The 22,935-nt window shown below is 47.4% G+C and overlaps 6 protein-coding genes across 6 annotated transcripts; 3 read left to right on the top strand and 3 right to left on the bottom strand.

Annotated features, from left to right (window-relative positions):
• Window positions 1-194: 194 nt before the first annotated feature.
• N7537_006945 (FMP27 family protein) lies at window positions 195-9,065 on the top strand (the record flags this gene model as incomplete). The annotated part of the gene is made up of 3 exons (XM_056898002.1): window positions 195-8,786; window positions 8,852-8,952; window positions 9,014-9,065. The coding sequence occupies 3 exons, from the start codon at window positions 195-197 to the stop codon at window positions 9,063-9,065; spliced, it is 8,745 nt and encodes a 2,914-aa protein (XP_056753787.1).
• A 2,076-nt stretch (window positions 9,066-11,141) lies between these two features.
• Window positions 11,142-11,387, top strand: N7537_006944 (uncharacterized protein; the record flags this gene model as incomplete). Its single annotated transcript, XM_056898001.1, has 1 exon — window positions 11,142-11,387. One exon carries the CDS (start codon window positions 11,142-11,144, stop codon window positions 11,385-11,387), a length of 246 nt encoding a protein of 81 aa, XP_056753786.1.
• A 584-nt stretch (window positions 11,388-11,971) lies between these two features.
• N7537_006943 (uncharacterized protein) lies at window positions 11,972-13,180 on the top strand (the record flags this gene model as incomplete). Its single annotated transcript, XM_056898000.1, has 1 exon — window positions 11,972-13,180. One exon carries the CDS (start codon window positions 11,972-11,974, stop codon window positions 13,178-13,180), a length of 1,209 nt encoding a protein of 402 aa, XP_056753785.1.
• Window positions 13,181-15,127: 1,947 nt separating this feature from the next.
• Window positions 15,128-17,125, bottom strand: N7537_006942 (tetratricopeptide repeat protein; the record flags this gene model as incomplete). Its single annotated transcript, XM_056897999.1, has 1 exon — window positions 15,128-17,125. One exon carries the CDS (start codon window positions 17,123-17,125, stop codon window positions 15,128-15,130), a length of 1,998 nt encoding a protein of 665 aa, XP_056753784.1.
• A 567-nt stretch (window positions 17,126-17,692) lies between these two features.
• N7537_006941 (uncharacterized protein) lies at window positions 17,693-18,891 on the bottom strand (the record flags this gene model as incomplete). The annotated part of the gene is made up of 4 exons (XM_056897998.1): window positions 17,693-17,883; window positions 17,937-18,132; window positions 18,192-18,494; window positions 18,673-18,891. Coding segments are annotated over 4 exons (909 nt in total), but the record flags the coding sequence as incomplete, so codon positions are not given.
• Window positions 18,892-21,283: 2,392 nt separating this feature from the next.
• N7537_006940 (uncharacterized protein) lies at window positions 21,284-21,937 on the bottom strand (the record flags this gene model as incomplete). Its single annotated transcript, XM_056897997.1, has 1 exon — window positions 21,284-21,937. One exon carries the CDS (start codon window positions 21,935-21,937, stop codon window positions 21,284-21,286), a length of 654 nt encoding a protein of 217 aa, XP_056753782.1.
• Window positions 21,938-22,935: the final 998 nt, after the last annotated feature.

Raw genomic sequence — 22,935 nt, 5'->3', positions numbered from 1 at the left:
GCAGTGCTCATCCTACCGAGACTTTGATGGACAAAGTCGCTGCTGTTCTGGAGTCTGGAATCCCTGATTCCAACCAGACGGACAGTAGAGACTCGGGGATCTAATTAAACAGTACAATCGAACCCCGACACAACCTCGATGTGCGAGTCGACACTGCCTGTCTGAGACCAGCCCCCTGCTGATCGCAAACCGCGATGACCCTCTTTAACCCGACCTCGATTCTCGTGGGGTTCCTCCTTCTCTACCTCTCGTCCTTTTTCATCTTCGCTATCGTCCGGATCGCGACGGGAATCTCCATTCAACGGATCGGCTACTTTTCCCTGCGCCGAATCGCATACACCCCGAAGGAAGGAATACAAATTGAAATTCGCGGTCTTGGATTATCGTTACACCCCTCGTCATTTGCCCAGCCAACATGGATCAGCATTCGGTTGACAGAGTTGAAGGTTACCGTGGACTCGACGACTCTGGGGCAAGGAAAACGCGAAGCGCCCCGCGGTATATTGGAAATACCTAAACCATCCGATAACAGTGCCGCGCCCGAACCTGGCGGAAGAAGCAAAACATGGAGGACATTAACACGAGTCAAGGAAAGTGTCAAGCGGCTACACCGGCAGATCAATTGGTTGGCCCTCGTGGACCTGACTGCTATCGGCACAACCGTCCACTTCGTCAACGCCGGCCAGATCCAGGTTGGATCGCTTTCCCTTTCAGTCGACACGCGGAGGAAGATGGTGGAACGGGGTAAGCTATTTCGTCGCAAGAAGGATATGTCGCGAGACCAACGCCCAGCTGAGTGGATTATGAATGCTCAAAATGTTTTACTTAATGTCGATGGCCGGGAGCCAATCGAGATATTGGATAATGTGGGCGTGAACCTTCATGGACTTCTGCACAAAGATCTGGACGGACTCAGAGACGCCTCGGTGGCCCTGAAGATTGGACGTATGCATATTCCATACGACGATTTCCGCACGATATTGCAACGCATCAAGCCGGTCAAGAAACCTGCACAAGGGCCAGCGAATACCGAGACCGATGACGAGATATCATTTGCCGATTTTGTGGACGAACTCGACAAGCCTGGAGGCAGAGACGATTCCATTGTACAGACTGTGGCGGACTCAAAGGAGTTTGCGAGCTCATTGCTTCGTGGTATACAGGAGATACAGATTGCTCTGAGCTTCTTCCGTGTCTCAAAGGGTATCCAGTCTCTGTCTGCAGGGCAAAAACCCGTATATCTGAACGTGGTATCGCATGAGCTTGGAATTGATCTTCATAGGATGGACCCAAAGAGCCCAGAGCATCGCATGTATTTCCAGCGGAATGATGTTGCCCACCAGGCCCTTCTTGCTGCTATATCTCTTTCAGTCAGCTTAGATGACGAATCGGGTGAAAGTGATAATATTCTATACATCCCCATGGCTACGACAACCATCAAAACCACACTTCCCTCGAAGACCGTGAGCATCTCTGACGATGAGAACGCCGAAGAGCGGAACACAAATGTCCTGTTCGCAAATTTAGTCGTCACATCACCTTCCGTTGATCTCCAACCGCAACATGTTTCGAGACTGCTGAAACTGGCACAAAGTCGAGCCTCTTCTCCTCGAGCAAAGAAGCGAGATAATCATCGATTGATTTCTCGATTACTCCCAAAGGCAAGCATCAAGCTTTCTGTTCACGAACCTGTGACCCGGTTTGTTCTCCCAATCGAAAAAGAGTCTGGTACTCCCGATGATTACAACCTCCTTATTTCCTCCATCTCCTCCATCTCACTGGATATCGAATCCTCTCATTCGTCTGAAGGCGGTGCCCACTATTCCCTATCGTCCATTTACCGGGTCGCCTCCCACAAATTCTATTACCAGACCCCGGCAGGCAACAAACACAATTTGCTCACAAACGAGAATTTGGAGCTGAAAGCCCATCTGAATGCCACCCCAGAGGTCTGTGTAATCGCCTCAGGAAGCCTTAACGAGTGTTCAGTTCACATGATCGATGGGGAGGTAAACCGTGGAATCCGCGAAGTTTTGCAGCAATTTATCACTCAGATGCAATCGCAGAAGCGGGTACCAATACCGGCAAATGAACAAAAGGCAAGCGTGTTGAGACGAGTGCCCCCATGGTTACTCCAGTTTCAGTTTGAAGCCACAGGGTCCAGTGTGGAAATCGCTGGTGTGGACAGCACCGTCTCTGATATATCTCGTGGTGTCTCTCTGCAACTACAATCGTGGACAGCGGAATACAAAGCTCAGAAAACGGAGAAAAATGTCGGAAGCATTGCTAGACGACGTACTCCTAGCTATTCCACCATCGGCGATGAATCACCCTTTCGATTCCCTCCAACCTCGCCTCCCAAGGTCACTCACACCCAACGTGGCGTTTCAGATGGTCGGCGACTGGCTTTCCATGCGCGTGGGTTCGACGGCTTTGTCATCGAATCAGAGGATTATCTGGAACCCGAGCCATTCTTCTCTTTGCCTCGATTCGAGATTGCCCTAAGCACCCAGAGTGATCGCCTCGGACCGGTCCTGCATGTCACCTCCGTGTTCAAGGGCATATACCTTCAATACTCACTGTACCGGTTCTACTGCCTTGGCGTTGCGATTTCTGTGATCCAAGACGTACTCACACCTTTGCCGCAAAAGCACTCGCAGTCTGCTGAAAGCAAATCCAGTGCTCATGCAAGCATATCGCTACCGCCACCTCCAGCATACAAATGGTCTCCAAAGAAGGAACTGGTGACTTACGACATGAAGGCAACGGCTGTGCAGCTAAAGGCGAACCTGCCGAGCGATCCTCAAATAATGATTCAGATCTACGGACTTGCTGGTGCTTCTCAACGTCTTTCCACCCCTTATGTTAAAGCCAGTCTTGTTCGCTTCCATGCAGAGGCACCCAAGCTCAAGGGCATTTGGGCAAGAATCGGCAGCATGAACAATGTCAGGCTGGACTTCCGAAAAATGAAGATGAAACATGGCAACACTTTGGTTGAAGAAAAATCGATTGATATATGGACAGACTTCATCCGAATTGGCATACCTCATCATATGGTGATGCATCGCATTTTTGATAACCTTATCAACACTTCCAAGGCTTTCAAACAACTGCATCATCGCTTCAAGAATCGTTGCAAAGAATTTGGCTCCAAAAGAGAACCAGAGGGCCCGAAGAAGGTGCCCAGGATATCTCTTCGCAGCAAAGCGTTGCTCTTCGAAATGGAGGACGATGGATTTGAGTGGAAACTGGGCTGCATCTATCGAGTTGGCCTGATTGAACAGATTCAACGGCTGGCCCGGGAAGACGCGTTCCACTTAAAATCTCATAAAGTCAGGGAATCTGACCAGCGCCGCGCCACATCCCGATTACGAGCCAAATCGAGCCATCGGACATTGCGTAGCGAGCGAACTAGCCAAGATACAAGGCGAAGCAGGAGTGCCGATGAGCGGCCAAGATCTAGTACCCAGGAACGTGGGAGAAGTCGCAAATACCGCTATGATACCGAGGGCGCGACCTGTCTCTCATCAAAGCAAAATATCTCTGTGGATGCCGCTTGGGGCCGACTTCAACAGTACAATGCTCAAGTATGGAAAGAAAAGATCGATGCAGCTCTTATGTTCCAGGGCACTTCCATCAAAGAAGTTCGAAATCTCTTCAGTGGTGCAGATGAACCTCCTCCGGATGTGAAGGAGACTGAAACCATTCTTGCTATTCCAAACAGACCAGGTCTGATGTCAGCTCTGATCAGCGATGTCAATCTTGTCATTGATAAGCCCTCATTCGCTATCGATGAGTTCCCCAGTTACTTGAACCGAATCGGAAAGGGAATGCCCATGACTATGCAATACGGCCTGCTCATCCCAATGAGCTTCAATCTGGAAATGGGTGAAGCACGCGTCAACTTGCGAGATTATCCTCTCGATCTGTTGCACATCCCAGCTCTGCGCCCAGGACAGTCCCCAAGACTTCCCAGCTGGTCTTTGCGAACAAATTTCGTCATTGCAGAAGAATGGCGTGACCATGAATCTGCAAGACAGGTCGAAGTGGAACTCGTTCCTGCATCTGAAGGGTCTGACGGGTCTCCCCGTGATGCGTTTAAGATTCCCGTGTGGCGTTCTGTTACACCAGTCAAGACCTACTCAGACCCTGTCATCCAGATAAACACAAGTTTGCCGACTAGCATTTCATGGGGTGTCTCCTACCAGCCTGTCATTCAAGATATGATGAAGATCATTGAGGGTTTCACCAAGCCTGAGATTGATCCCTCGGAGCGGGTGGGTTTCTGGGATAAGATCCGACTCAGCTTCCATTCCCGGATCAAGGTTCTCTGGAAGGAAGATGGTGATGTACATCTGCGACTTAAGGGCTCTCGTGATCCATATGTGGTGACCGGTTTTGGAAGCGGCTTTGTCATGTGCTGGCGCAGAGATGTCCAATTGGATGTCAACACCAGTGACAATCCTATGGAATTCATGACTGTCACGAGTGGCGAATACGTGCTTGCTATTCCTGACTACAGCGCCGAAGCACGTTGGGCAAACGAGGCGACTACAGAGGAGCTGGATAACAGTTCTGCGTCCAGCGAGCAGAAGAACGCTGCCCACTTCAAGAAGGTTGTCATGAAGCTCTCGGGCGATGTCAAATGGGCAGCAGGTCTTGTCTTCGAGCGGGATGCTGACAATGATGCGAGGTCCTTCTCCTTCAAACCCCATTACGAGGTCATTCTTAAGAACCCTAAATTTGTCAAACCATCCGAGCGTGTTAATTACGATGCTTATCGTGGCTTCCGGAGTGACCACATCCACCTTTCTGTATCGATTATTGCACCGCAAAGCAGAGACTGGACTGTCGACAATGTTCAACCATCTTCGAGCTACAACACTATCCATCTCACACCGCGATTCTTCACCCACTTCTTCAACTGGTGGTCTCTTTTCTCGGGCGTGATGTCGCTTCCTGTTCGCCAAGGACCGCTTTGGCCAGGAGTGACGAAGACGAGCAAGAAATTCAATCGTCATCTGGCAACTGTCAAATACAAGATTCTTCTTGCACCTCTGTTTGTGGCCCACATATACAAACACAAAGACCGCGAAGATTACGCAGAGAGAGTTGTTACGGCCACGGGCCTGAAGGTTCGCCTTGATTGCTTGAAACTTGATATTCATCAACGTCGCGAGCAGATCAAAACACATGCCGTGGGCCGTTCCAAACAGACCAGGACAAGCGCGATGCGTATTAATCAAGCCCAAATTGATATGCAATCTGCAGACTTCCGCGCCGTGTCTGCCAGCATCGCAGGCACAACTGCGGAAGATGTCGAGCGCAACAAAGACGATATCCTATCTTCCTTCCAGCAGCCTCTTCCATCAGTTGACTTGTCTCGGTTCACAATCCCTGATCACAACCTGGACTGGGTCGACATGGATGATTTCGTGGAGCCGGACTGGATCCTTCCACAGGAGTCGAATCCTCGTACCCAGATCTTACCTTTGGCTTTTACCCCGCGCTTCACCTACTTCCGCAACACAGATCATTGCGACGTTGGACCCGATGAAACGGGCTACAGCACGTTTGGAAACGAACCGACCCACGAGTGTGTCATGTCTGAAACGAACGATCCTCGCCGTGTTCAGATTGAATTGGTAAAAGACCGCCTTGCAATAGTCGAGGCACAAATTCGCAATTATGAACGCACAATTGGGGAAATGGAACTCAAGCTCATGAGGGACGTGGACAATAATGAAAACCTGAGAGCCGAGCATGAGTTATTCCTTCGCCAGTCCGAGTCTCTGGCGAGACGACGCAGGTTCTTGACCACAACTCTCAATCGTCTTGAGAGGAGCGTCACACGCGACGAGCGGACGCCACATGGTGACACACTCGGTAAAAACGTGGCACCCAGCACTGCTTCTTTCCGAACAGGACGAACAGGTCGGGATGCCGACTCCACAACCGATGGCCGTTCTTCAGGTCTGGATGGAATTTACTCGTCGGCCAATGATGAGTTCGCAAGTGATTTCAATAATCGTTTCATGATCCACAATTTGCAGCTCAAATGGAACAACTCCCTGCGCAATATCGTCTTGCGGTACAGTCACCAAGTGAGCCAGCGTCGTGGATTTATTTACTACATGTCTCGCCGCGCTGTCAAATTCATCCTTGATATTGTGGAGGAGCAGGACAAGAACAAACGCAAGCAGCCTAAAATGTCTAAGACGCAAACCCAAACCTCGCATCACGATGAGGAGGAGCAGAAGGAGGTTGATGAACGCATCGAACAGTTGTTGAATGATGCTAACCGTTACGTGAATGTCGACGATAACGAGCCTTCGGACTCGAACACTCAATCTGATTCGAACACCCAATCCGATTTGAACACTCAATCCGATTCAAACACCCAATCGTCTTCTGATTCGGACAATTCGAGTGAGAATATTGTTCCGGAATTCACACCCCAGAATAGTTATCACTTGCGTCTCATTGCGCCTCAAATCCAGCTTCTCAGTGAAAAGAACCAGAAGTCGGTCTTGCTTGTTGCCGCCAAAGGCATGGAACTCAAGGTCGTGTCAATAATGGACAAGGCGCGTGTCTCTGACGATGTTAGTGGCTTGATACAGCGCCGTTTCTCCCTCGAAATGGACGGCGCCCAGTTCTTCGTTGCAACACAGAAGAAATTGATGGTGAACTTGCAATTCTATGCTGGCAATAAGTACGGAAATACCCCCGGATCAGCGTGGCCGCCGTGGTTGACCTTGGAAGCCATGTTCGATTTCGAACTGAATCCGTTTGGATTCTCTCGTATTGTGCAAAAGACTTCAGCCACCCTGCGTTACGACAAGTTCAACAATCTTCGCCTCAAGTATAACGAAGAGGTGGTAAAAGGTCAGCAAGGACCTGATCCTGAGGACCAAGAAGACCGCATAGACTCGATCAGTGTGGACTTCCCTCATTTCCGCGCGATTTGTGATTCTGCAGAGTACTATTCTATGTACATCATTGTCCTGGATCTCATGCTCTACAGTGAACCCCTCGAAAAGGTTCGGAATGAGCGCCTGGAGAGGATCATGCTCACTTCCGACTTCAGTGACCTTCGTGGCGCCCCGGAAATGGTGTTCAAGCTTCAAGCACGCATTCGCCAGTTGGAGGAAATCAAAGAGTACTTCCAGATCAACGCTAAGTTCCTGGACAAACAGGGTTGGGAAGATCGGCTAGCTCTCGAACGCGACTTGTCTCAATGCGAGGATGAACTTTTCTTCATGATGAAAGCAATCACAACTTCCCAACGGCGAATGGAACCAAGTTCGTCCAGGGCAGCTGGTGTCCACGGCTTACTACGTTGGAGCATATCCGCGAGTGAAGTGGTGTGGCACCTGATGAAGGAGGCTTCTGAGCCCTTGATTGAGTTCCAGTTGCGTAATGCTTCATACGAACGAACCGACAATACCGATGGCTCGAACCACAACCTGGTATCGATCGAGCGACTGTTCGGGTTGAACTTGCTGCCAGACGCTATCTACCCTCAAATTATCGCACCTTACCTCGACGGCGCACGCACCCTGGATGACTTCATGTTGCGCGTCAAATGGCACATGCTGGAGGCCGTTGCTGGTATCCCCGTGCTTGACAACTTCGAAGTTTCAATGTTCCCGCTCAAGATTCAGCTTGAACGCGAGCTAGGCCAGAAAGTCTTTGAATACATCTTCCCCAACGTGGGCTCCAGCGCCTTTGAGGCCGGTGGCTTCTCGCCTTTCATGATCAAGAACATGAAGCCGCTTGAGGGCTCGGATGGGGAAGACGATGACGAAGGCTTGAACGGCGCGCCACTGACACGCTCAACGAGTATCGATGGTGATAGCTCGTCTACGGACAATCTCGCCATCTCCAAGGGACCGGGCTCCATCGAACTGCGACTCCAGCCTACACTATCGCTTTCAGATGAGACTAAGTCGCGTAATCGCTCAGGCCACCTGAAGGGTCTTGCGATGACACCTATTCACCAGGATAGTACTCGGCTAGGTGTATCAGAGACCGCGCGCAAAACGGGCCGTCCTGCTACGACCGGTGGTCTCAGCAAAAAGAAGTCCGCTGATAGTCTGCGCATGTTGACCAAACAGCCCACTGAAAGATCCCTGTCTAGCCACAGTGCCGGCGAAGACAACCGCAAAAAGTTCGGAATGGGTAAAGGATTGAACAAGAACGGCAAATCCAAAGAGCCAACCGACGACCTGTCCCAAATGATCTCCCGCGCCTCCAACTTCATGACCCTCGCACGTGTGAAGGTGAATGATGTGGTTCTTTGCATGAGCTACAAGGGCAAAGGAGAGCACAACTTGGAGGATCTCCATGATTTCGTCTTCCGCCTTCCAGTCCTTGAGTACAGCAACAAGACATGGTCGAACCTGGATCTTGCCCTGCGCCTCAAGAAAGACGTGATCAAAGCCCTTATCTCGCACGCCCCCGCCATTCTTGGCAACAAGTTCTCCCACCACCGACCCTCCAAGCAGCAACAAAAGCGTTTCCGTGAGCTTGCAAGCTCGTCTCAACTTCTGCCCAATACATCCAACTTGATCAACCCGAGCAGTAGCCAAGCCCAGAGCCTGGCCAGCTATGACTCTAATAGCGATTACTCGGAGTCACGGTCACGAAAATCTATGCAGTCAAATGCCTCGCCATTGGTCAGGACCACCTCGTTGAGTTCGGACGTCCACGGCCTAAATTATTCAGATCCCACCATCTATGACGCACGGTCTGCCAGTGAGGTGGATGTAGATTCTCGCTGGGAGGTTCGTGTTCTTTCGTCTCATCGTATCACCGTGAATATCCCAGAATGCTAACACAGAATGTTTAGGCATCGCGTCGATTTGTCAATGCCCCTCCACCCCAAAGACCGATGACTTCTGGTAACGCCGTGACTACGGTTCGATCCGATAAGAACGATCAGGATGACAGGTATGGATCCCGTCTCCGACTCATTTATTGCCAGGGAAAAGAAACTGACTGACTCGTATAGTCACATCAAAACAATTCGCAACATCGGCCGGAAGTTGACATTCCGGAAATGATCGCTTCACCTTCCCTGCACTATATCCCTTGTTCTTTTTCTCTCCGTTGCTATTTTGTCTAATACCTCTACACCTTTTTAAAATTCTTGTGATCCTTTGTACACCACCAGCACCTTATTCCCACCAGGCCCCCTCGTGTCTCCTAGATACCCTCTACCTGCATTGGGCCGTACATAGGCGTTTTGTGTTTTCATATTTTTTCGGTGTGTCTATGGCGGGGAGAAATTTTGTTTTGATTACCCGAGTTGTCCGAGGACAGTGGCATAGAGGCGAAAGGGAACATTTCGATTTCTCTTTTCTTTCTTATAATCTTTTTAGTATCATCCTTTTGACCCTGACACCTTGTTTTCTGCTCGGACAGGTGGCCATTCATCTTCTTTATACATGTATACACCGGTGGCTTTCTTTCCCTTGCCCACGATATAGAACAAGGGAGATATTTGAGTGTTTTCTAATGTAAACGAATTTTATATATTGAAGAGGGGAACGCTTAAGGCAGTATGCTCTAAGGCATACGGGTCGATTTAGTACCCGTAGTTCAGCTTCGTACTCAACTTTGTATGTAAAGGAATCAACATTCCTTACTAGCTAGCATATCAATTAAGAAATATTAAAAAAAATTCTCTAGGGTTAAATTTTTAGTAGTAAAACCCTTAGGGTTATATAAAGCTTCTAAATAAAATAGAAAAAACATTATATTAATGTTAATTTCTATAGAGATAATGTTATTATCTGCAACATTTTTAATAGTTTAACGTTAAAAATTAACTATGTTTACATATTAGTTATTTACAGTTAAATATCTAGATATTCGTCCTACTTCAGTAAATGAAGTTTCACCTATATACTATATATGTTTACCTGTTAATAGCCTAATACTTTATAAGGTCGTTAAACTATCGTACCATAAAGTACCCTAGACCTTGACAAGTCCCGTTAGCACCAGCCGATTTTGGGTCCCGGTCACTCAGCCCTAAATGGAGTTCTGGTACGGTGCTGCGACCGTACCTATTTAGGTTAGACAATTACCTATATAAGAAGGTAATCGACATGGTAATGCCAAGGCAGCATTGAGACTAGCGCCTTGGCGCCTACTTGGCACCAAGGCGGAACCAAATCGGCGGGACTTGTCACGGCCTATATTTCCCTTTAAAGATAACGTATGGTAGGAGCGCTCGTCCGGAGGCGTAAATTAATTTAATGATAATTACCTGTTTACGATTGCTTATAAAACGCCCCTTCAGCCGGTATATAATAGCTGCGTAACAGCCTTCATCGTCATACTAACTCCTATTATAAACCCCGATTCGTCAAAGTTGTAAATATTATCCGAAGTAATACCTTGACGAAGGCAATCGTCTTTTCGAAAAGCTTAAACCACTCAAGAATAGTATTTGGGTCTTCTATTAGGGCGCGTTTGTAGTCATATTTATGAGAGAATCGAGTAGTAATCTTAGGATGTCGTTTGATATATTGTGTTGGCCAGTTTTTGCCAACGGTCTGGGGCGGGATTCAAGCAGTAAATTGGCCATATCTCTCAATATCGCGTTTGTAAGCGCAGCGCCTCTCTGATCCATAGAGATTAACCAATCCTGAATTGATTTCTCTTCTAGTTGAGTGAATTTAGGGCCTATACCCCTTGCTTCATACGGATTAGGAATGCCTTTCATCCGCGCTGCAAGAGTTGTACGGGGGAGATCAAGAGAGCGAGCAGCAGCAGCGACCGTGGTAATTCTGCCATTTTGAATAACCTTAATAGCTAGCAAGATCCTGCCTTCCTGCTCCACTGATTTTTGAACGTTTTGGCTGCGTTTTGGGGGCATGGTAGGCGCTTAAAGATAGGTGGTTGGGTAGAGGTGAGAAATTGAGGTGGGATGACAGACCCGCCGGGATCCATATGGAAGGTAAGCACCTTCTTTACCCGTGGACGACGGAAGCATCGACAGCCTCGAATTTGACCCGCAGAAAAACAATGTTGCTGTGATCTCTCGCCCCACTTGTGATGAGCCAAATAAATCTAATTGGAAAGAGGGCATTACAACTAAAATTCTAGTAGGAGGGGGAAAGGAAAGAGAGATGGGGGATGGGGAATCAGCGAACAAGTATCTCCAATCGCCTGACCCCGGTCTCAACGCTTTCAACACACAGACGGTTATACAAGTCGCATCCAACGCCCTTAAATCGCAGATGGTTGAATCGTCCTTACGCCCGGTGAGCCTTAGTCCAGTTGGCAGGACGCAAAAGTACGATTCGGAAGTTGTCGGTTGCTTAACGGGCGACCACGCGCCACCGAGGGGCCAAAAGGACGCTGCCCAGGGTTGACAAAATCATTTTAGCCCAGTACATGTGCATGCGAGAGTGGAAATGGCCCCCAAGTAGTATCACTAAACTGAGCTTTGTTCGAAATGAGGATGCCTCCAATAGAGCACTCTGCAGTACAATTTCCGTCTAGACCCCGAGAGCCGACACTGCGGGAATACAAACTCTTTCGATGGATTGATTCATGAATCTTTTCATATGGGATCTCACGATACAGTGACCAAGCTACTGCCTGCGGCGAAGAGTCGATCGGGCGTTAATAACGATATCGGATATAGTACCCTGTCGTTAGCTGCAGGAAACGGATATAAGACGTCAGTCAAGCTGCTGCTTACGACAGACAACCTGGTCAAGCTGTTGCCTGAGACGTATACCCTGCAGAAATGAATATAATCGGTTTTTTAAGCCCCGAAAGTCAATCGAGAGCACGGATTCCGACGTAATTCGATTCAGTGTAAGTCCGTCAGCGATAAGAGCCCCGCATTTTGGCCCCTGCTCCCATGTGCGTCAAATGTACAAAGTCATGTTCTGTCCTAATGGATCTTTCCCAATAACCCCTTTTGAGATCTGCTCGCCTATACTACAGAATGAGTGAACAAACCACAACCAGCTCTGCAAATGACCTCACGGCAACATCCAAGACAACCAAGTTCAAGGCCAGCTGTGACTTTTGTGCTTTGACCAAGGTGAAGTGCGATAAAATGCGCCCACAATGTCTACGATGTACCAAGAGCGGCGTCATGTGTCACTATAGCGAGACTCGACGCATTGGAAAAGCTCGGCAACTCTATGCTGCGTCTTACAATAGTTCCAAGAGCCCTGCCATGCAAGGGACCTTGCGTCCGGAGCCATCAAACCCCCGGCAACAACCACAACAAGCTCCGATGAACTTCACAGCCGGTGCTTCTCGTAGGATGTCCAATAGCCGGCCATCCCTGCATGGCCAGTGTGGGCCATCTGACTATATGATGTCAATGAACCTATTCGACGATTTTCTTTCCCAGGTCCCCGAAACGACACACCCGACGCTAAACCACGCGGGATACCGAAGAACGACGCCTTACTCGATTGAAGGCGAGGGGGTGATGTACCCATTCCCCAGCCCCGAATCGCCGGAGGGCCTGTTGCCGAACCTCGAGGGGACGGGAGAAATCGAAATGGAGGACATGGACTATATACAAGAGATGGAGTTAGAAGGTAGACAGACACGGGACACCACAGCACCGAGGGTTCTAATGCCTACTGCACGGGGACACGGAGGAGACTGCATTAAGCGGGCATCCACCGTGCTCCAGGTCCTCCATGTGATGAGGGCATCCTGCACTTGGTCGGGCGGCCCACTAGTGATTCCGGTGCGAACATTGGATGCGGCGCTGGGAAACAACCGCATAGCAATGGATACGGTGTGCGAGATCCTGGACTGCCCCTGCGCGCATAGCATGAGCGTTACACTCCTACTGGTTATGATCACGCACCACGTCATGGAGTCGTACAGGGACATCCTCGTACAACAGGCTTGTCCGCCTTCTCCTCGCGAGCACTCGGCACCGGGGACCGATCTCCTCACATCCGACATCCCCTTGGCCATTGGTGGATACCGTCTGGATAATGAGATGCGTACCAGGCTCATTTTGCAGGTTATCCGCTCCGAACTAGAAAAAATGGCCTCGCTCTTCAATACTTTCGCCCGATACGCCGAGGGGATGAGCAAGCAGCCCGAGGAGGCCGTGCTGAACGCTTATATCAATGGTTTACAAGCGACACGCCACGATATTCTTCAGTCTCTCGAGAAGTAGATGGTGTATGGTAGAATTACGGGAAATGACGTTTTGAGGAGCTCTGGGATTTATGATTTATTGCCTGGTGTTTTGTTCATCTTGCTTCTGTTCTGAATCCTAGACCTCAAGAATTGCTCTCAATCGGTACGTGCTTTGATAGAGCTTTCAAGAACAATTTAATCTTCATTTACTGGACGTCTTCCTGGAAGTGATTTTCAATGCGATGGAGACTGGCCATTTCTCCCCAGGTAGCCATATTCTTCGGAAAGAGCTAGAAAGTCACCGCATAACTTAGCCGGTAATATTGACTTAGCCGGGAATATTGCGCGAACGGCCTTTGTTGGGCTGAAAGGATCTGGCTTACTGCATGTGGCTTACAAGCTGTGGGGCGCCTTTCTTGGTCTCGCACATCGGTTTTCGCATAAGGTTATCCGTCATATCGCGCCGAGTGGAACACGATGCTTACATTCTGAGGTTAAGCGTGTTGAGAAACTTAACTGACACCGAAGGTTTCTTCACGGAATTATGTGGAGAGCATAGCACCGTCCCTAGATTCGCGGTTTGCCTCACATGCAGACTCATTAGGCTAAAGATGCCAGACTGGGATATGCCCCCCCCCCCCCCCCCCCGGCTTTAGGCCCTAAATATTACAACCTGCCCCTAGACTGGCGAGTTACAAACTAGGCCAAAAAGACCACTATATCTGAGCGTTACGCTCAGATAGACCAGGCTCCGATATATATAGATATATAGTGCGTGACATGACACTAAACAGGAACCGAGTTTTTGTTATGGTCTAGTAGTAAAATAGTAAAATAGGCTGTATTTTTCCCACATAAGATTCACTTAAGGCCAAGCCTATGAGCCTCTGCTCATTAATCGCACACTTCGAATGCGAATACTCCACACGACTTGCAGTCGATTTCGAAAACAGTTTCCCCTGTGGGAACACACGCTTTGTCTCGGCCCGTACCCGAGTATACGCTAATCTGTATTTGGTTACGCTAGGACGACCGCTGCTTGGCAGTATCACGTCTTGAGCCGTATTGGATTTCAAGGCTACTGTAAAATACCGTAAATCTGTACAGAATGTTCTAGGCAGAGTTGTCAACATTGGTCATTTATACCATACATTGTTCGTACACCAGCTTTCCGTCCCCATGATAAAGGAGTGTATAATTTCCCGTGACACGAGGGTCTGCTACTAGTATGATAGCGATACTCTTGAGAGTAGAGAATAGTAGTAGTGAGCTTATTACTATATAAAGACCTCAATTAAGGTGAGTAAAATTGTAGGATTCGAACGAAAGTTATAAGCCAAGGAAGAACGAAAGAAAGAGAGGTTGTATATGCTAATATGAGGTGAATGAGGTGCGCGTCTGGGCTGGATCGGACTAACGGTTAATTGGGTACTTCTAGTGAATAACTAATAGTATAGCCAGTTACTAGTAGAGGCCTCAGGTTCAATTCAATTTGCATGTCCGTGCTGTCACACCCTCCCGATTCGGCCTCCCCAACATAGAAGGCATGAGCATTGAGGGCATCTCCATATCAGCGAACTGTCACGTAAGGCCTCAGGCTGCTACCGGAGTCTTAAAAGTAAATCAGTAGCAATAAATATTTGTATATACTAGTTACTACTAGTAGAACAACTAGTGATTTCAGATCATTCCAAAACCTTCAAGTTGGAACCTCTCTCTTATATAGATACATTACTATATACTCCTACTACTGTAGTAGCAAGCATAAGCACCATCATCCTCTTCATCATTCTCATTTCTACTAGTAATAAAACCTAGTAGTACTAGTACTAGTACTATATAATCAATATTATTAGGTAGAACCTGCAAACATTGATTAGGAAGCGGATTACAATTATAGCAAAATGATCTTGATATGACCTATCCTGAGGTCTTCTTTCTAAGAATTAAATAAGATCGCCTAAGTCTCAAATGTTCCCCACTACTAGTAAATGTTGAAATACCAGTAACGAGTGCAAATGTATAAGGCCAGAACAAGAAAGAAGCAGAGAGTCACGCTGCGAAGACCATCGTTCAAGGAAGATGATGATGGAGATGATGAACTCACAGACAAAAGTACAGGATGTTTGTCAAGAGATGAGTTGAGCGTATCTGCGATCTTTTCATCATGGACGGGAGCCTCACATGAACCCTTCTGGGAGGCAACCCTCCAATTCTCAAGGCATTCAGTCAAGTTCTCACGCAGCATCGCCACGCTTTTCCTTAACTGAATGCTTTTCCGACCATTAGAGATCCAAAGTACATAGAGCGAAGAGCATTTTCCAAATTCTCCTTGGTACATTAGAGTGCACCCGAGATTTCGTACCCAGACAAAGAGTTCTGCGTCATGTCCGACCAGGAGTGCTCGACCAGCAATAGCCTTCTCGTGGAGTGGTACAGCCTTGCTTGGTTGGAGTTGCTGCAGATAAACATTGGCAAGCAGTGCCAATGATTCAAAGCTGTAGATATGATACGAGTCTAACTCGACAGAGATCGTATTCACGGAAAGCTGTTGCACATCCTCAACCGTCAAGAGGACGGCCTCCGCCTCATCGAGTCGACGCAGGGTATATAATGCATTTGCCAGATTGTTAGCCGTCCGCTGTGTGAGTCTGGATGGGCCGATATGCTTTTTCATGTCTTCGTATACTTTCTTTAGCACAAAGTAACTTTCATTAAATTGCTTGTCGCGGAACAAGGCCAGGCCTATATCATGATAGCACCGTAGCGTGTCCTGGTGATACCGTCCCAATACCTCGGTCATTGAGAACCCTAGATCGCGCAAGCCCTGGATGATACTTTTCTTTGATATATTTCCCATTTCTGTGGGCAGATTGTTGAGCTGCAAGAGGAAAGTGTGATGCGTGCAGATCAGTGACAGTGGGTCCATTATGCCGAAGCGGGCTGTTGCGATACTCGATGCTTCACTGGCAGTTAGCTGCGCCTGTTTGGGACTCCCACAGGTCTGTAGTACCCTGGAAAGTTCAAGAAGCCTTTTAATAGTACTCCGGGATTTCGTGCCAGCAAGGCTTCTTTCAACCGCCAGTACTGTTTCGAACGCTTGAACGAGAAATGTATCTAAAGTCTTACATATCTCTGCTTTCGGACTTGGAAGGAGCGCATCAGTGGGAGCACTCTGTAGCACGCAGCTTTTGATACGCAAGAAGATGCTTCGAAGTTCTGCGAACGCCGAAGGATGACTCTCCCCAAGCTGCCGTTGGAAGTGCGGGTAATAGCAAGTTGCCCAGCGAATTCCGGCATTGGAGGCAATGAATTTCCTTAAGATCTCCAAGATTATGGGATCTAACAAGCCGGCTTGCCTCATATGTCTCTCCCAGTTCAGACAAGCGTAGCTGAGAAGGGGAAATTGCCCGTTGTCTTGGTAATCGTACCATGGGACACATGAAAATGGTTGCTGGTGATCATCATGGCAAAGATATTGCAGGCAAATGCTAGCCATCCTTGCGTGTGCACTTTTTAGAGAAGCTGGCAAGAACAGGTTTCTCCGTTTCGAATCTGTTGTCAAGACATAATCTCGAACAGAAAGATGAGAAAGCGATACTCTTCCGTCAATCACCTCCACAAACGGACCGCATGCCTTGCGGATTATCTCGAAACTATCTATACGATGGTCCAAGCCAATTTTGATAGCGTCATCTATTTCAGATAGATCAAGAGGCACATCAGCGGTTGCGCAAAAAGTAAGCACCAGTTTGCGGAGCTCGAATAGCTCTGGTGATGTTTGATGCAGTTGCAACATTGCATGGGCGTACAGCGAGCCCAGTCCTTCTTCTGCCTCCGCCACATATGACTGAAGATCGCCCTTTTCGTTCGATTCGATTTGAAGGCCAGAAATGAACAATGAAGCCCATATGAAAAGGCCATGGGACCTCTCTCGGACGGTGACAATGGCGAGATCTATCATTGAGGGTGGCAGCGCCATTCTGCTAAGGTGGTGTCTAGCGAACGTCAATACATCGCCTTCTGTATGTTTTGATTTTATCTGGAGTGTGAGGTCAAAAGATAGTATGTCTCGAAAAGGGGTCACATCCCTAGAAGCCACAATGATCTTGAGATTTTGAACGTGGTTTTCCTGCTGTAAATCGACGAGAGCACGAAGCAATAGCGTTTTTGTGGTTGTGTCCTCAACTATTTCATCCAGGCCGTCGAGTACAAGATAACACCGCTGACTAAGTTGGCAAGTTTTGAGGAGGATCTTTAGGACTTCCCAAAAAGAGATATGCATTGTATCAAGGCAATCTCGACACAGCTCCACTAAAGAAGAAAGGACGGCATCTCTAAATGTGGGTTCTGCTAGCAGCTGACCCAATATAGCCGAGACAAGAGCCGCCTCCGTTCGGTTGCCTGGTGTATGTGGATTGAATGTGCTATAAATCACGACCGTGTCGCTCTCTGTTCTGAGTCTGCTAGCGATATAGGACGATAGAAAGCTTTTACCAACACCTATTGAAAGTCAGAACTTCTTCATGGCCAATTATACCATTGATCATTATGAAATCGAGGACGATACCTGGTGGACCATGAATCCAGAGCATTTGATGCCCATTACCTGCTCGTAGATTCCGGACGGGCAAACAGTCAAAGACCCATCCACACGTCCCTTCGACCGGCTGTAGCCAAGGGACTGAACGATATTGCAGCCGTGGCAGTATGCTTTCGAGATTATACAGACTTGCTTCACTTGATATTAATAATAGAACACATTTTACTCATTGTACCTGGATTATACTTACCTTTGGGGTTGTCGACCTGAGATGATAAGCCATCAGAGCCTGGGGCCAAAATCGACTGGATGTTTCGAAGAACAAGTTGATATTGACTGTCATCTCCACTGGAGAACTGACAGATTTGGCGATGATCTCCATCTAGAGAAATACCCTCTTGGATAGGTCCAATGGGGTCCATAATTGCGGAAGAATGTGGTACAATCTATTTATGAAGTCAATAGAATTCATATAGGGGCTAGGGGTAAGCCAAATAAAACCCACAGGAGTTCTCATCAGACCGATCTTGGTTTTTTTGCTTTCAAAGAAGTTGATCACCTTCACTGGAGGACTGAAGATATTCTGACCAAATTCAGTAGAAAGTTCGGAAAGTTCCCGCGAGTCCGGAAGAAGACTATTTAAATGCGACACTGAGATGCCGATGGAACACAACTTGGCAGCATTGGCAACTACTTTCCCCAAAGAGGCGACGGAAGATCCTCGATGCGGTGTTCCCATGAATATAGTTCCGATGATAGATGCCCGGATCGCTTTATAAACCGGGGATGAAGATGCTTTGACTAGAGCCTGGAGAAATTAGTGTCAGCGAGTGCGGGACGTCGTAGAGGTACATGCCTGTTTGGTTACAAGTCCCCCAAGACTATGACATATGAACAAGATAGGTCGACTAGAAGGAATCTGCAGATTGAATAATATTCAGAAAAACACTCTTCTCTTTGCACACTTTCATGGAAGAAACACATACCTGCTCTGGGTCACGCTTTAGAAGTAGGTGTTGTAGAAGCAATTGGGCGCTGTCTTTAAAGGTGTTCATCGACGATCCTATTACATTCGCATCATAACCAAAAGTCATGATCCGTGCATCAGGAATATCCACAGGTAACAAGTCCCTTAGCCAGCAGCATTGGCTTTCGTGTGTCCATGTTCGAAAAAGGTGACCCCCGAGACCGTGCACTGCGACTATACTGGTAACTGTTAGAAGATGCATGATCATTGGCCGTTATGAGCTAGAACAACTCAATTTCCTACTCAACAGTAACATGTGTTTTCCCTTCCGAAAGCACTTTCAATCCATACTGATCCCGTAGATCTGAACCTATCCCCGATGTCGAAGAACCCGAAGAATCCGGATATTGCAGACTCGGAGAATTCTGGCCCATGTTTGTTTATACCAGTTAAGATGTATTCTTTCAAGCCATGGCAATGTCGATAGACGATACTTAAGATCTCTATCCATCGTTCGGGGTTGCCTTTTTGAATAAAACATTGGCGAAGGGACTCAGTGTGAGCGGCTAAGTGAGGCTGAGCTTTGCCACGTCATCCCTGCAAGTTTTTGGGGTATGCATGCAAGCCCGAGACCCCTCAAGTTCCCGAGGGTCGCAGAAGCAAACAAAGCTCGCTCCATTTGCGTTACGACACGTGTGTTGGATGTTATTTGCTCGCAACCTTCATGAGGGGCAGATAGCATGTACGTATTTAGTCTCTCAGGGGCTACGAACGGGTCTCTCACGTTCTTCTTTTGCAACCTACCTATCCCTGATTACAGTGTCCTGCAACCATTTTTCCATTCGCATCAATCCAAATTGAATAAAATATCGGGAACCATCTTACCAAGAAGGTTCTGTGACAAAATGACTCGAATCGGTAAGAAATGTCGATATTTTGTATTGTATTTCAGTTGCTTACAGCGGCCATAGACAGAGATATCATTCCAAAGAACTTCTCAGGTATATATAATATCCGAGTCCACTACTACTACTCTACTAGTAGCATTTATGTTTCGGAAGTCAAACCATAAACGCTAAGATTCAATCTCATACAGGCCAGCCTTCAGATACCGGAACCGGTGGAAGTGGGTATGGGGGAGGTGGTATTCTGGAGTCCCCCGAGCCCCAACAAGGCCAGCAGGGCCAGCAAGGACAGCAGGGCCAGCAAGGCCAGCAAGGCCAGCAAGGCCAGACGAAATAACTCTATGGTGCGATTTCGTGTGAAAATGGATGAGAAGCAGAAACATAATTAGATCAGCTCCAGACTCTTCAAGTTCTAGGGTAATCGAACCTTTTTTTTGAACTGTGGCAATCTACCTACTAGGCTATGCTGAAGCATATGTCACGCTTAATGCGAAGCTCAACTCCATTCATGGATACGCACGATAATTATATGGCGAACACTATATTAGTAAATGCCACTCTTCAAAACGTAGCCCGGACTTTGGTCAACCAGAGTTGATAATACATAATCTCATTCCCTCTTGCTACGAAGCGTACTAGGGAAACACCTAAAATCGGTCTGCCCCCCTCAATATGGGCTAAATTCCGTTGAGGGGTTTTAGGGAGGGGGGTCAGGTGTCTCCTTTGCTCTCCCCACCTAGCCTGATATCCATGGATAGTACTATTAGAATAAAAAACGTTGATTTAACTAATATAAATTCAGTTACAGAAAAGCTGAAAATTCAACTGGACGTCTCTCTGTGGACTGGTCCCGCAATTGACTCTAGGAATCTTGTAATCCTTCGGATAGGAAAGAGCTGAAATTGTGAGACATTTTTACGAGATTCATGAAAAGGTCAAGTAACCAGCTTTAGTTACGAATAGTCGTAACTAAACGTTACTAACACACCCCTGCGAGATCCACTCAGCCGTGATATGCAAGTATGTCTGGATAACACACCTGACTGTCTGCATAGTAAATACTACATACGTGTGATCGTACATACATCCTCTTACCAAAAACATTAAGACCCCCTGGTTGGGATCTAAATTTATGTATGGTTATTGTGATGTATTGGTACCTTTGTTAGTAAGGAATCACATACTATATCTACTGTTTTCTTACAGTAAGACTTCTAGCGCCACCAAACATCACACTACCTACTAGTAATAAGTCTCAATGTTGTGGGTAAGAGGGTATACTAGTATATATTATATACGCTACGTGGCACACTACCTAGGTATGTGATCTGATGCCTATACCTGTTTGTACAAACATAGTACAGCGTTCATACAGTAGTAGGCAGGGGAAATTTTGGTCTAGGATTTCTGTGGGCGGCCGCACTACATTTTCTTATCAAGGAAGATTAAACGCCAGAGAATGCCAATAAGGTATGGACTGGTATACAAGTAGACAATTGGATCAGATGGGGATAAAATCAGATGGATAGGATAACTAACTATATCATGTAGGAGACGTACTTAGGCGATTGGAACCTCTCTTGAAATATCCCTGGTACTTGGGTTTAAAAAGACATTCTAACTAACCGAAAATCCGAATAGCGATATGAACATAAGGAAATGTAGGTCAATAATTGAAAATTTTGACTCTACAGTAAGTTACCGCTCCACTTTGTCAACACAATGTCATCGCGATCTCGGGCCCGTTTTTGTCAAAAATCTGAACGTCCGATGGAACTGAGGAGTATGTTCCAGTTCCCATGTGACATCTGTCCCTCTTCCTTGCTTGTGTTCGCCCACGACATGCTGATAGTCTGTCAACTTATACTCATCAGAGACGATGCAATGGTGGGTTCTATTGCTGTCAGGGCGCTCGTATAGCACTAGGTGATAAATCGAAGGAGAGAAGCCCGACGGTGCATGCGTGTAATAGTAATTATTCAGGGAGCTGTAAAGACCATCCGAGCATGACTGAGGGTAATGGTCCTCGCCTGCACGCGGCCCTTGAGCATAGGAATGGTAAACGTATGGCTGATGCAGCTTTGACACAGCACAACCCCAGATCAAGCCCTTCTCATGTAGAGCCTCCAGAAGTCTCTTTATTGCCGTTACCCCCATCCCCGCATTTGTAGGCTCTGGCACATCTGTCAACTTTGAGAGTTGAGGCGCCGTCATACCGAGTATAAAGGCAATTGAAACGAAGGCACAATTGAACTGAAGCGCGTTTGGATTATAGTAGGAACCGGGTCCTGGCCTAGCAGTGGCGGAACTCCCGTAGAGGTACGTCGCTATCTCGTTAGCGGCGTGTTCCATATTACCACTTCCTGTACTAGTAGCCATTGTATTGAGATCACGAAACGGCTTATAGGTGAACGTCTGGTGTTGAAGTCGCACGGCAAGATCTTATCAAAGTCTGGTCGGTTATTATCCGATAGTGTTTTGCAGATGTATACCGATTTATTTGAAATCGCAAGATTGTCAGAACATTTGAAGATTGCTATTACTCAAGTCATTCACCACCTGGGTGGAGCTAGTTCCTCTGTCGGCTGAATCGAGGTTGAGAAGTTGGACAGCAAAAGAGTCTTTCTGCTATACTACCATCCAGGTAAAATCAAGTGCCAAAGGCCTTAAGATATCACAAATTGATTTTGGGGCTGTGATTATGCACCCGGGTTACCCTTCAGTTGTGGGTCTTGTGACGTGTACTAATTTGCAAGAATTACATGAGCAAACACTACACATTGTGGTGAGGGGTTCTCGGACTCTCTATGCATACGGATTATGTAGATATACATCTGCATATTTGCTTTCATTACTGTACTTCTTCTTGGTTCGGCTGTAATTAGAGGGAGGAATCTGCAGGTCGACACTGCTATTACGTACTAGTATTACTTTTCGGCGTATAGTACTCCGTATCTGTTTGTCAACTTAAGAGCCCAGTAGGTATTCCTTGGCGACAAACTGGGGCGGTGATCTCCTTTGCCTCTTATTAGTTGCTGAATCCGACGTGATCAATTTTCAAGCCACTTTATCCGAATCGAGATCATTCGGCGATGAGACAAACATGACCGGAAAGTATTAAACAATGACCTTATCTTATCTTAAAGGTCTTGAAGATCAAAACATAGGGATTGGCTAGGAGGGCTGAGGGCTAAGGGCACCCCAGGCTCGGGCTCTTCCAAGGTTCAAATGTTTGAAGCGCGCATTTGCAGGTTGGCAATTCTCAGCCTCGTTCAAGTTTGAATGTTGGGCGCACAGACCCTTGCGGCTGGCCCACTTGCATGAGGCCTGGCATAATAGAGACTCGGATTAAACAAACTTGAAGCAACCAAAACATC

This window comes from Penicillium hordei, assembly GCF_028827395.1.
Source record: "Penicillium hordei strain IBT 12815 chromosome Unknown utg000003l_segment0_segment0, whole genome shotgun sequence".
NCBI classification, from domain to species: Eukaryota; Fungi; Ascomycota; class Eurotiomycetes; order Eurotiales; family Aspergillaceae; genus Penicillium; species Penicillium hordei.
This window is presented reverse-complemented; position numbering and strand designations above follow the sequence as displayed.